Source organism: Pristiophorus japonicus, chromosome 1 (assembly GCF_044704955.1).
Source record: "Pristiophorus japonicus isolate sPriJap1 chromosome 1, sPriJap1.hap1, whole genome shotgun sequence".
Taxonomy (NCBI): Eukaryota; Metazoa; Chordata; class Chondrichthyes; family Pristiophoridae; genus Pristiophorus; species Pristiophorus japonicus.
The window spans coordinates 133,877,188-133,890,533 of record NC_091977.1 but is presented as its reverse complement, the minus strand read 5'-3'; the positions used below and the strand labels follow the sequence as shown (position 1 = coordinate 133,890,533).

Genomic DNA, 13,346 nt, shown 5'->3' with positions numbered 1-13,346 from the left:
TTTTAAACTCAATGTGTTGATGGACAGGGTGCCAGTGTAACTTGGCAAGGCGATGGGCAAACGGGACTTAATATGGTACAGAATGCAGGCAATAGAGTTTTGGATGAATTGGAGTTTGTGGATGGTGGAACTCTGAAATCTGGTGAGAGAGCATTTGAGAGATTGGAGTCAATTTTCATGTACTGATGTCAGTCATTTCCAAAAGATTAAGAACTGATGCAAATCCCACCAAAATGATAAAATGTAATACTCTTTGCTACTTTTCACAGGACTGGATGCAGACTTGGATGGGTTTTCGGAGCACTTTATTAGTGAAAGTGGAAACATGTGTGTCAGTGAAATATAAATGGATAGGACAGTTAAAAGGAAGTGTCACAATAGGAGGTAACAATTCTTCAAGCATTTGAAGGCTTCAAAACGTATCTCAACCCATCAGCAACCTTTTACAAGATTGAAGGGGCAGAGGACTAAGAAATGATGGACAAAATTAAAGGGAATGGAAACACAATAGGCAGGCATGATTCTGCAGGCAAATCAGAGTACCACCTAGCACACAACCTTCTGTTTGAAGCTGCTAAAATCAAGGTAGTGTTGAATAAAGTGGTTTCAAAGAAGATCACCGTCTAAACCATTCCATTTTAAAATCAGTTAAACAGTCTGTACAGCAATGAACACAGTCTCTGTAATAAAACAGGGGAACTGGAGGCAATAAGATGCTGTGAGGAGCCAGATATAGTAGGGATGACTGAGACATGGCGACAGAAAAATCAGGACTGGAAAGTAAAGGCCCTAGAAATAGTAGATGTGGTCATTTTCCAACATTCCACGGACTCTGGATCAGTTCCTATGGATTGGAGGGTAGCTAATATAACACCACTTTTTAAAAAAGGAGGGAGAGAGAAAACAGGGAATTATAGACCGGTTAGCCTGACATAGGTAGTGGGGAAAATGCTGGAATCAATTATTAAAGATGCAATAGCAGCGCATTTAGAAAGCAGTGACTGGATCGGTCCAAGTCAGCATGGATTTATGAAAGGGAAATCATGCTTGACAAATCTTCTAGAATTTTTTGAGGATGTAACTAGTAGAGTGGATAAGGGAGAACCAGTGGATATGGTGTATTTGGACTTTCAAAAGACTTTTGACAAGGTCCCACACAAGAGATTAGTGTGCAAAATTAAAGCACATGGTATTGGGGGTAATGTGTTGACGTGGATAGCGAACTAGTTGGCAGACAGGAAGAAAAGAGTGCGAATAAACTGGTCCTTTTCAGAATGGCAGGCAGTGACTAGCGGGGTAGCGCGAGGTTCAGTGCTGGGACCCCAGCTATTTACTATATATATTAATGATTTAGACGAAGGAATTGAATGTAATATCTCCAAGTTTGCAGATGACACTAAGCTGGATGGCAGTGTGAGCTGTGAGGAGGATGCTAAGAGGCTGCAGGGTGACCTGGACAGGTTAGGTGAGTGGGAAAATGCATGGCAGATGCAGTATAATGTGGATAAATGTGAGATTATCCACTTTGGTGGCAAAAACAGGAAGGCAGATTATTATGGTGACAGATTAGTAAAAGGGGAGGTGCAACAAGACCTGGGTGTCATGGTACAGCAGCCATTGAAAGTAGGCATGCAGGTACAGCAGGCAGTAAAGAAAGCAAATGGCATGTTGCCCTTCATAGCGAGAGGATTTGAGTATAGAAGCAGAGATGTCTTACTGCAGTTGTACAGGGCCTTGGTGAAACCACATCTTGAGTATTGCGTGCAGTTTTGGTCTCCTAATCTGAGGAAGGACATTCTTGCTATTGAGGGAGTGCAGCGAAGGTTCACCAGACTGATTTCCAGGATGGCAAGACTGACATATGAAGAAAGGCTGGATCGACTAGGCTTAGAAGAATGAGAGGGGATCTCATAGAAGCATATAAAATTCTGACGGGACTGGACAGATTAGAGGCAGGAAGAATGTTGCCGATGTTGGGAAAGTCCAGAACCAGGGGACACAGTCTAAGGATAAGGGGTACGCCATCTAGGACCAAGATGAGGAAAAACTTTGTCACCCAGAGAATTGTGAACCTATGAAATTCTCTGCCACAAAAAGTTGTTGAGTCCAGTTCGTTGGATATATTCAAAAGGGAGTTAGCTGTGGCTCTTATGGCTGAAGGGATCAGGTGGTATGGAGAGCAGGCAGGAATGGGGTACTGAAATTGCATGATCAGCCATGATCAAATTGAATGGTGGTGCAGGCTCAAAGGGCCGAATGGCCTACTCCTGCACCTATTTTCTATGTTTCTATGTAAAGATTGCAGGGTATAACATATTAAGAAAAGATAAGAGAGGGAAAAGGGCGAGGTGCAGTAGCTGTACATATTACGGATAACATAAAGGCCAGAAAAAAGTGATGCACCCATCAGTAAGACAGAAATAGAATTCATGTGGATGGAGCAGAAAGATATTAAAGGATCAATCACATTAATTGGGGTAGTCTGCAGACTAACTAATAGTGGAAAGGTGCTGGAGTAGGAAATATGGAAACAAATGAAGGAAATAAGTAAAAAACATAAGGCTAGAAATTCAGCAGGTTTGCGTCCGTTTTACTGCCATGGCAGGGCGGAAAAAGTGATTCCGTATCCCTTCTTAACCACCTTATCTATCTGGCCTGCTAGCTTAAGGGATCTGTGGACCTGCACTCCACTTCCTCTACACTTCTCAGTGTCCTAACATTTAATGTGTATTCCCTTGCCTTGTTAGCCCTCCCAAATGAATTACCTCACACTTCTCTGGATTTAATTCCATTTGCCACTGTTCTGCCCATCTGACCAGTTCATTGATATCTTCCTGCAGTCTACCACTTTCTTCTTCATTATCAACCACATAGTCGATTTTAGTATCATCTGATAACTTCTTAATCATTCCCCCTACGTTGAAGTTGAAAAAAATCATTGATATATACCACAAAGAGCAAGGGACCTAGTACTGAGCCCTGCGGAACCCCACTGGAAACAGCCTTCCAGTCACAAAAACACCCATGAACCATTACCCTTTGCCCTCTGAGCCAATTTTGGATCCAACTTGCCACTTTGCCCTGGATCCCATGGGCTTTTATTTTTGTGAAAAGCCTGCCATGTGGACCTTATCAAAAGCCTTGCTAAAATCCATGTACACTACATTAAATGCACTAGCCTCATCGATGCTCCTTGCTACCTCCTCAAAAAATTCAATTAAGTTAGTCAGACACGACCTTCCCTTAACAAATCCATGCTGACTGTCCTTGATTAATCCGTGTCTTTCTAAATTAAGATTTATCCTGTCCCTCAGAATTTTTAAAAATCATTTTCCCACCACCGAGGTTAGGCTGACTTGCCTGTAATTACTCGGTCTATCCCTTTCTCTCTTTTTAAACAAAGGTACAACGTTAGCAGTCCTCCAGTTCTCCGGCACTGCATCTGTAGCCAGAGAGGATTGGAAAATGATGGTCAAAGCCTCTGCTATTTCCTCTTTTGCAGCCTGAGATACATTTCACCCGGGCTTGGGGATTTATCCACTTTCAAAGCTGGTAAACCCCTTAATACTTTCTCTCTCACTATGTTTATTTCATCAATATTTCACACTCCTCCTCCCTGATTGCAATATCTGCATTTCCCCTCTCTTTTGTGAAAACAGACGCAAAGTATTCATTAAGAACCATACCCACATCTTTTTCCTCCACACACAGATTATCTTTATGGTTTCTAATAGGCCCTACTTTTCTTTAGTTATCCTCTTGCTCTTAATTTATTTAGATAACATCTTTGGGTTTTCCTTGATTTTACTCGCCAACATTTTTTCATGCTCTCTCTTTGCTTTCCTAATTTCCTTTTTAATTGCACCCCTGCACTTTCTATACTCCTCTAGAGTTTCTGCAGTATTGAGCCCGAGGTATCTGTCATAAACCTCCCTTTTTTTTCTTGACAGTTCGCAAGTTCCGGGTTTTCGTGCATGTGCTTCACACCCGTAGGGGCTGCAAAATATAGGCCATTATCTGTTGAAATAAAAAAGCACAAACCTACCCAAAACTGAAAATAGGATTTCTTCTTTTTAAATATATTTAGCTCACCCATGGGTATAATCAAACAAATACTTACTGCTGTTTGTACATTCTATAATTGGTAAATTATTGACTTTGCTTTTATGCATTACACCACTCTCCTTCATTTCTTTAACCCTTATGTCAATACTTTGTTTTTGTTGACCTCAACTGCAGTTAATTTCTTTGTAATTCAGAAGGCTTCAAGAAGTGCAAAGTTGTCCCATAGGTCAGATTTTAAATAGAGATGTCCACGTTTACAGTGGACTTATATATGTTAATGATGCAAAACAAAAGACCCTCTTTATGAATTAGACTGTTGTTAGACTACAATTACCAGATAGGTGGATTGCCACTTGCACTCAACAGACCAGAGTTTTGCAGTGGGCTGTGTGTCATTAGATGTTGCACTGAGCTCAGCCAGGATAAAGTTCTGCATTTGTGTGCTTATATGCTTGCAATGATCTCTGTTTCTCAATCAATACTTTTTTAACATTTTGAGAGCACAATTCAGTCTCAGCCTTTCTGATAAAGACAGGTCTTCTCAGACACAGCCATGTAAGTGTAAACACCAAACCCTGAGGTGCAAGCGCACCTGCCTTTCATCCCTTTGCATGAACTCCTCTTCCCATTCCAAGTCCAGGCTAGCTATTGGAAAGCTCAGTGGAATACCCATGCTGAACAGTGTGGTTGGAGCTGCAAACAGGTTGAGAAGGATCAGGACGGATAGTTTACCTTTGTCACAGTCACAAAGGATGTCTCCCAATTCACTTAGTGGGTATGGTAGCATGGTGGTTAAGTTACTGGACGAGTAATCTAGAGGTCTGAGATGTGAGTGCAAATCCCACCACAGCAGTTGGGGAATTTAAATACATCTGGAATAAAAAGTGAGTATCAGTAATGGTGACTAACTGGTTCACTATTGTCCTTTAGGGAAGGAAATCTGCCATCCTTACCTGGTCTGTCCTATATGTGACTCCAGACCCACAGCAATGTGGTTGACTCTTAACTGCCCTCTGAAATGGCCACTTGCAAGCTACCCTGTCATATCAAAAAAATTGCCACGATGGACTGCAGCGATTCAAGAAGGTAACTCACCACCATCTTCTCAGGGGCAATTAGGGTAGGGCAATAAGTGCTAAATGAATAAATTAAAAAAAACTTACAACTGCCTTTCAAAATCCCAACTGTCTAGGCTTTGGCTTTCCATTCACTACGACATATGTGCAGTTATACACTCAACTACGCACTCACCACCACCTTTCATGCCCTAGTCCCCATTAAAACCATTACTCTCTCTCACCCTGGCCATTCCCCCTAGTACGGCCCTCATCTCTGTTCCCTTAAGTCTAAGAGATGCAGACATGATATGATATGGTGGACAACTGGTTTAGCCATTCACTGCCAGATCTGGCTGGAACACAAAGCACTAACAGATTCTGCTTTTGTCTGCTAAAACTGCTCACTATGCAAAGATAACCCCCGGCTTCTTTTCTGTACTGTAAACCATCTTCTTAAACCCCTCTCCACTGCCTCCTTCACCCTCCCCTCCAACAAGATGTGTGAGGAGCTCATGAACTTCATTGTCACTAAGATTGAGACCATTTGATCAGCTGCCTCTGCCACTTTCCTCTCTTCCTTTAGAACCACCGGGCCAAACTTTATCTAAACTTCTCCCCTGCCCTAGCCCTGAACTCGCATCTTTCTCTAGTTTCTCTCCTTTCTCCCCTCCAGCCATCTCAGAGCTCATCTTGTCCATGAGACCCACTTCTTGCTCCCTTGACCCTATTCCCACTAACCTGATCAACCAATTTCCCTTCCTGGCTCCCATGTTAGCTGATATTGTTAACGGTTCTCTCTCCTCAGGTACTTTCTCCCTCTCCTTTTAAATCTGCTGTCATCAGCCCCTCCTCAAAAAAAAACCCTTGACCCCTTAGTCCTTGCAAACTACTGCCCCATCTCCAAACTCACTTTCTTCTTAAAAATACTTGAATGTGTTGGCATCTCCCAAATCCGTGCCCGTCATTCATGGAACTCCATATTTGAATCCCTCCACTAAGGTTACCGCCCCTGCCACAGTACCGAAACGGCTCTTATCAAAGTCACAAATGACATCCTATATGACTGTGGCAAAGGTAAACTATTCCTCCTCGTCCTTCATGACCTGTCTGCATCCTTTGACACAGTTGACCACACCATCCTCCTCCAACGCCTCCTTCAGGGGGTACGGTAGCATATTGCTTATGTCACTGGACTAGTAATCCAGAGGCCTGGACTTATGATCCCAACACGTGAGTTCAAATCCCATCATGGCAACTGGGGAATGTAAATTCAATTAATTACTAAATCTGGAATAAAAAGCTTGTATCAGTAATGTTGACTGAATCTATCGGATTGTTGTAAAAACCCATTTAGTTCACTAATGTCCTTTAGGGAAGAAAACCTGCTGTCCTCACCCGCTCAGGCCTATATGTGACTCCAAACCCAGAGAACTTTGGTTAACTGCCCTCTGAAATGGCCTACAAGCCACGTTCAAGAAGGCGGCTCACCACCACCTTCTCCAAGGCAGTTCGGAATGGTCAATAAATGCTGACCTTGCTGGTGATGCCCACATCCTGTGAATGAATAAATAAAAAAAATCGCCTCTCCACCATTGTCCAGCTGGGTGGGACTGCACTCGGCTGGTTCCATTCTTATCTATCTAACCGTAGCCAGAGAATCACCTGCAATGGCTTCAGACTGCAATGTGCTACCAGTCTGCACTGTTACCCCTGGTAGACCCCAAGGACCAGGGGTAACAACACATCAACATAAACTTTACATGAACATTGGCTAAAGGACCAAATTGTCTACCTTGGTGTATTGTTAGTTGTTTTGATTGGACAAGGACAAGGGTGAGTGTGAGGGGTAGCAGGTGAGATGGGGAACTGACAATGTAACTAGAGAGAGAGTGATGGGTGGAGGTGCAAGGTAAATTGGTGTGAGTAAGGATGTGCAGGAAGGCAGAGTAATGGGGATATGATGAGTGGCACAGCAGGATGGCGTTGAGTGTGGCTTTACAGTAACATTTCGTGATCTACTGAGATCATTGAAAGGCTTGCACCACTGCTGCCGGGTCCTCCTGCCAACAGCTGTGCTTATGCCCTCCTGTGCAATGTGCCACCAGTCTGCGCTGGTGCACTGGGGAGGTCTCTTACGCTTATTGGAAGGGAAGAGAACCTTCCTGCGTGCTGTGACTCCCTCCATAAGCATCTGGAGGGAGTGATGGGAGAGCCTGGGTACATCTGTGCACCTCTGTCCAGTGCTTGTCAGTGTTTGCAGCAGCTCAATGCTGCAGAACACTGACAGAAGAACCCACAAAGCAATATGCATATGATCCCTTTAAGAAAACCAGCTGATGACCCGTCATCAGACCGGCTTCCTGTTAATTGGCTGGGAAATCCGCAGAGTGGCCTTAACAAACCCCATCATCGGAAGATTGCTGCGAAAGGACGGGCTGAAGCCAGGAGCGCGTTTCCCACACGCCACTGGCCAAAGAGTGGACCAGCAAAGAAACACAGGGAATTTGACATCGAACCTATTGGTATGCATTTGAATAATTTTTCTAAAGATAAAGAGGCTCATGTACACTTGAAACATGCCTTCAAAAAAACTTCAAAAATCTTGTCCTGCTGAATCAGGAGTGTGGCAATGCCTGCACTTGGGCCTACCAGACCTCTGTGATCACTAATTCAGTCCATGGGATTAATCCCTGAGCATGATAGCTGTAAATTGGCCCTACTATATCTATAATTGAGTTAAAGAAATCCCTTCCAGGTCATTTGCAGTACAGCATTGTGCCCAGTGCACCTAAGGGTAAAGAGGGGGAATAAAGACCCAATTACTGGGCAGCCAGCAGTTCTGCAAATGTGTCTTGCCCTCTCATGTTATTGCTGTTGGTTAATAACTAATAACCAGGGCTGCCTCCACAAGATCCTGCAAATCCACTGGGAGGATAGATGCACCAACGTCAGTGTTCTTGATCAGGCCAACATCCCCAGCATTGAAGCACTGACCACACTAGACCAGCTCCATTGGGCGGGCCACATCATCCACATGCCTGACACGAGACTCCCAAAGCAAGTGCTCTACTCGTAACTCCTTCATGGCAAGTGAGCCCCAGGTGGGTAGAGGAAACGTTTCAAGGACACCCTCAAAGCCTCCTTGATAAAGTGCAACATTCCACTGGCACCTGGGAATCCCTGGCCCAAGACCGCCCTAAATGGAGGAAGTGCATCCGGGAGGGCGCTGAGCACCTCGAGTCTCGTCGCCGAGAGCATGCAGAAATCAAGCGCAGACAGTGGAAGGAGCGTGCGGCAAACCACACTCCCCACCCACCCTTTCCTTCAACCACTGTCTGTCCCACCTGTGACAGAGACAGTAATTCTCGTATTGGACTGTACAGTCACCTAGAACTCATTTTTAGAGTGGAAGCAAGTCTTCCTCGATTTCGAGGGATTGCCTATTATGATATAATGATGATGTTGTTTTATGGCAAAGGTAATTAAATTGCTGGCCATATTGAATAATGTACCTGTGACTTCCTTGATACATCAGTGAGCGGCAAACTGGTTGACACTGCAGACATCCCAATAATAGCCTGGAAGTAACCCATCACTTAAAAATTGACTTTGATAACCACTGACAGTGCTGCATGAATGTGTGGAGTCTTTGTGGAGTCACTGCCTCCATCGGTACTGTCATTAACAGGTGGCTCTGTGTCCTACAGGAGACCCACTGCTTAGCCACCTGATATTATAGACAACCCTTCTCTACTCTTGTTTGTCCTCTTCTGTGGCTAAAAACCCAGAGACGAGGAGAAAAATTAGAATCAACTTACTGTAAATGAAGACTCCAAATTTGGTCCTGCAGCCTTACCCGTAGTCATTTATGGGAGAGCAATGCATTGCATCTAATGGGACTGAAATTCGGTAGTGCCGCGTTTGGGGTGCAAAGTTTTAAAAGATTGACCATTTAGCGCCTGGCGAGATGATCTGTAAAATTGTGGGAAATTGGTCACTTTCCCGTCAGAAATGCAGCGAGGTGGTATCGGAGGCACAAAATACCTCAGTGGGGTGCTGCAGGGGCGTTATTACTGGGGCTGCACCCAATTTCAGCTGACTTTCATTCACTGATAATGAGGCTGCTGTTCATTCCAATTCTTAACTGGAGCTGCGGGTGGATTTACTCTGGAGCATCCACGATGCTGAGAATGACGTGAATAGCATGTTTAGTGAGTTGGTCTTACCGCAGGTAAAGGGTACACAGCCAAATAGGAAATGGGTGACCAACAGGAAGTGCAGTGCAAGGAAGGGAGTGCAGGGGTCCCCTGCGGTCATCCCCCTGCAAAACAGATATACCGCTTTGGGTATTGTTGAGGGGGACGACTCATCAGGGGAGGGCAGCAGCAGCAAAGTTCATGGCACCGTGGGTGGCTCTGCTGCACAGGAGGGCAGGAAAAAGAATGGGAGAGCTTATGGGCCCAAGTTTCCACATGATTTGCGCCTGATGTTTAGGAGCAACTGGTGGAGAACGGACTATCTTAGAAATCGCAATTCTCCAGATTTTATTTCTGCAGTTCTAGTCAGGTAGAACAGTTCCACTTTGGGACAGAATTTTTTCTTCAAAAGGGGGCGTGTCTGGCCACTGACGCCTGATTTCAAAGTTTCCACAGTGAAAACGTACTCCAAACTAACTTAGAATGGAGCAAGTGAAGATTTTTGTCGAACTGAAAAAACCTGTTCTACACATTAAAAAATCAGGCGCAGGTTACAAATTAGGCATCCAGAACGAGGTGGGGGGGGAGGAAGGGAAGTCATTAAATTCTACAATAAATCCTTATTTATACTTCTACAAATATTATACAAATAAATCCAACTGAATAAACATTTATAAGCAACGAAAAGATTAAATAAATCATATACCTACCTGTGTGAAAGTGCTTCAGCTAGCCTCACAAGTTCGTTCGTTCGTTCCCGACGGCAGGGGGGGAGGAGGAAGCCGTTCCCGACGGTGGGAGGGAGGGGAGTGCGGGCCCGCCCGCACGAACGCAGCGGGGGGGGGGGAGGAAGCCGTTCCAGACGGTGGGAGGGAGGGGAGTGCGGGCCCGCCCGCACGAACGCAGCGGGGGGGGGGAGGAAGCCGTTCCAGACGGCGGGCGGGAAGGAGACAGTGAGAAGGCTGCAGGAAGCCTCAGTGCTGATGTGCTGATGGCAATGTACTTTTATTAAAAAATGTTCAAAACTTAAACAGCTACAAAGAACTACAAAAATGGCCGAGTGCCAATGTTTTCCTTCACACTGCGCGTGCGCGAACGCTCCAACGCGCACGTGCAGGGTTGCCGGCAGGAAAAAAACTAATTTAAATAGTACCCGCCCCCTCCCACTTACAAAATCGGCGCGAGTGTAGGCTCCGCCCCCCTGGGCGCCGCGCCAAACAGACAAGGAGCTGCAGGGCTCTCCAGAATCACGAGTTTTTTTTCCGGCACCGTTTTAGGCACGAAAAACAGGCGCCCAGCTCGGAGGGGCGCCCGTTTTTTATCGTGTGGAAACTTGGGCCCATAGTGATAGGGGATTCAATTGTAAGGGGAATACATAGACGTTTCTGCGGCCGCAACTGAGACTCCAGGATGGAATGTTGCCTCCCTGGTCCAAGGGTCAAGGATGTCTCGGAGCACATGCAGGGCATTCTGAAAAGGGAGGGTGAACAGCCAGTTGTCGTGGTGCATATAGGTACCAACGATATAGGCAAAAAACAGGATGAGGTCCAACGAGATGAATTTAGGGAGCGAGGAGCTAAACTAAAAAGTAGGACCTCAAAAGTAGTAATCTCAGGATTGCTACCAGTGCCACGTGCTAGTCAGAGTAGAAATCGTAGGATAGCTCAGATGAATACGTGGCTTGAGGAGTGGTGCAGAAGGGAGGGATTTAAATTCCTGGGACATTGGAACCAGTTCTGGGGGAGGTGGGACCAGTACAAACCGGACGGTCTGCACCTGGGCAGGACCGGAACCAATGTCCTTGGGGGAGTGTTTGCGAGTGCTGTTGGGGAGGAGATAAACCAATATGGCAGGGGGATGGGAACCCATTCAGGGAGACAGAGGGAAGTAGAATGGGGGCAGAAGCAAAAGATAGAAAGAAGAAAAGTAAAAGTAGAGGGCAGAGAAACCCAAGGCAAAAAGCAAAAAGGGCCTCTTTACAGCAAAATTCTAAAGGGGCAAAGTGTGTTAGAAAGACAACCCTGAAGGCTCTGTGCCTCAATGCGAGGAGTATTCGGAATAAGGTGGACGAATTAACTGCGCAGATAGCAGTTAATGGGTATGATGTAATTGGCACCACGGAGACATGGCTCCAGGGTGACCAAGGCTGGGAACTCAACATCCAGGGGTATTCAACATTTAGAAAGGATAGACAGAAAGGAAAAAGAGGCAGGGTGGCATTGCTGGTGAAAGAGGAAATTAATGCAATAGTAAGAAAGGACATTAGCTTGGATGATGTGGAATTGGTATGGGTGGAGCTGCGGAATACCAAATGGCAGAAAACGCTAGTGGGAGTTGTGTACAGACCACCAAACAATTGTAGTGAGGTTGGGGACAGCATCAAACAAGAAAGTAGAGATTCATGCAATAAAGGTATAGCAGTTATCATGGGTGACTTTAATCTACATATTGATTGGGCTAACCAAACTGGTAGCAATGCGGTGGAGGAAGATTTCCTGGAGTGTATTAGGGATGGTTTTCTAGACCAATATGTCAAGGAACCAACTAGGGAGCTGGCCATCCTAGACTGGGTGTTGTGTAATGAGAAAGGACTAATTAGCACTCTTGTTGTGTGAGGCCCCTTGGGGAAGAGTGACCATAACATGGTAGAATTCTTTATTAAGATAGAGAGTGACACAGTTAATTCAGAAACTAGGGTCCTGAACTTAAGGAAAAGTAACTTTGATGGTTTGAGGCATGAATTGGCTAGAATAGACTGGCAAATGATACTTAAAAGGTTGATGGTGGATAGGCAATGGCAAACATTTAAAGATCACATGGATGAACTTCAGCAATTGTACATCTCTGTCTGGAGTAAAAAATAAAACGGGGAAGGTGACTCAACCGTGGCTAACAAGGGAAATTAAGGATTGTGTTAAATCCAAGGAAGAGGCATATAAATTGGCCAGAAAAAGCAGCAAACCTGAGGATTGGGAGAAATTTAGAATTCAGCAGAGGAGGACAAAGGGTTTAATTAAGAGGGGGAAAATAGAGTACGAGAACAAGCTTGACGGGAACATAAAAACTGACTGCAAAAGCTTCTATAGATATGTGAAGAGAAAAAGATTAGTGAAGACAAATGTAAGTCCCTTGCAGTCAGATTCAGGTGAATTTATAATGGGGAACAAAGAAATGGCAGACCAATTGAACAATTACTTTGGTTTTATCTTCACGAAGGAAGACACAAATAACCTTCCGGAAGTACTAGGGGACTGAGGGTCTAGTGAGAAGGAGGAACTGAAGGATATCCTTATTAGGGAGGAAATTGTGTTAGGGAAATTGATGGGATTGAAGGCCAATAAATCCCCGGGGCCTAATAGTCTGCATCCCAGAGTACTTAAGGAAATGGCCCTAGAAATAGTGGATTGGTGATCATTTTCAAACAGTCTATCGACTCTGGATCAGTTCCTATGGACTGGAAGATAGCTAATGTAACACCACTTTTTAAAAAGGGAGGGAGAGAGAAAGCGGATAATTATAGACCGGTTAACCTGACATCAGTCGTGGGGAAAATGTTGGTATCAATTATTAAGGATGAAATAGCAGCGCATTTGGAAAGCAGTGACAGGATCGGTCCAAGTCAGCATGGATTTATGAAGGGGAAATCATGCTTGATAAATCTTCTGGAATTTTTTGAGGATGTAACTAGTAGAATGGACAGGGGAGAACCAGTGGATGTGGTGTATTTGGATTTTCAAAAGGCTTTTGACAAGGTCCCACACAAGAGATTGGTGTGCAAAATCAAAGCACATGGTATTGGGGGTAATATACTGATGTGGATAGAGAACCGGTTGGCAGACAGGAAGCAGAGAGTTGGGATAAACGTGTCCTTTTCAGAATGGCAGGCAGTGACTAGTGGAGTGCCGCAGGGTTTAGTGCTGGGACCCCAGCTCTTTACAATATACATCAATGATTTAGTGAAGGAATTGAGTGTAATATCTCCAAGTTTGCGGATTACGCTAAACTGGGTGGCGGTGTGAGCTGTGAG

At 44.8% G+C, this 13,346-nt stretch overlaps 1 protein-coding gene across 1 annotated transcript in view; it reads left to right on the top strand.

Annotated features, from left to right (window-relative positions):
• The window catches only part of LOC139250663 (zinc finger protein 474-like), a 57,850-nt gene that overhangs the window by 540 nt on the left and 43,964 nt on the right, over positions 1 to 13,346 (top strand). The window contains exons 2-3 of the mRNA XM_070873156.1: positions 28 to 142; positions 270 to 331. Of these exons, the coding sequence (XP_070729257.1) occupies positions 28 to 142; positions 270 to 331 (177 nt within the window). The remainder of the gene's footprint in view (positions 1 to 27; positions 143 to 269; positions 332 to 13,346) is intronic.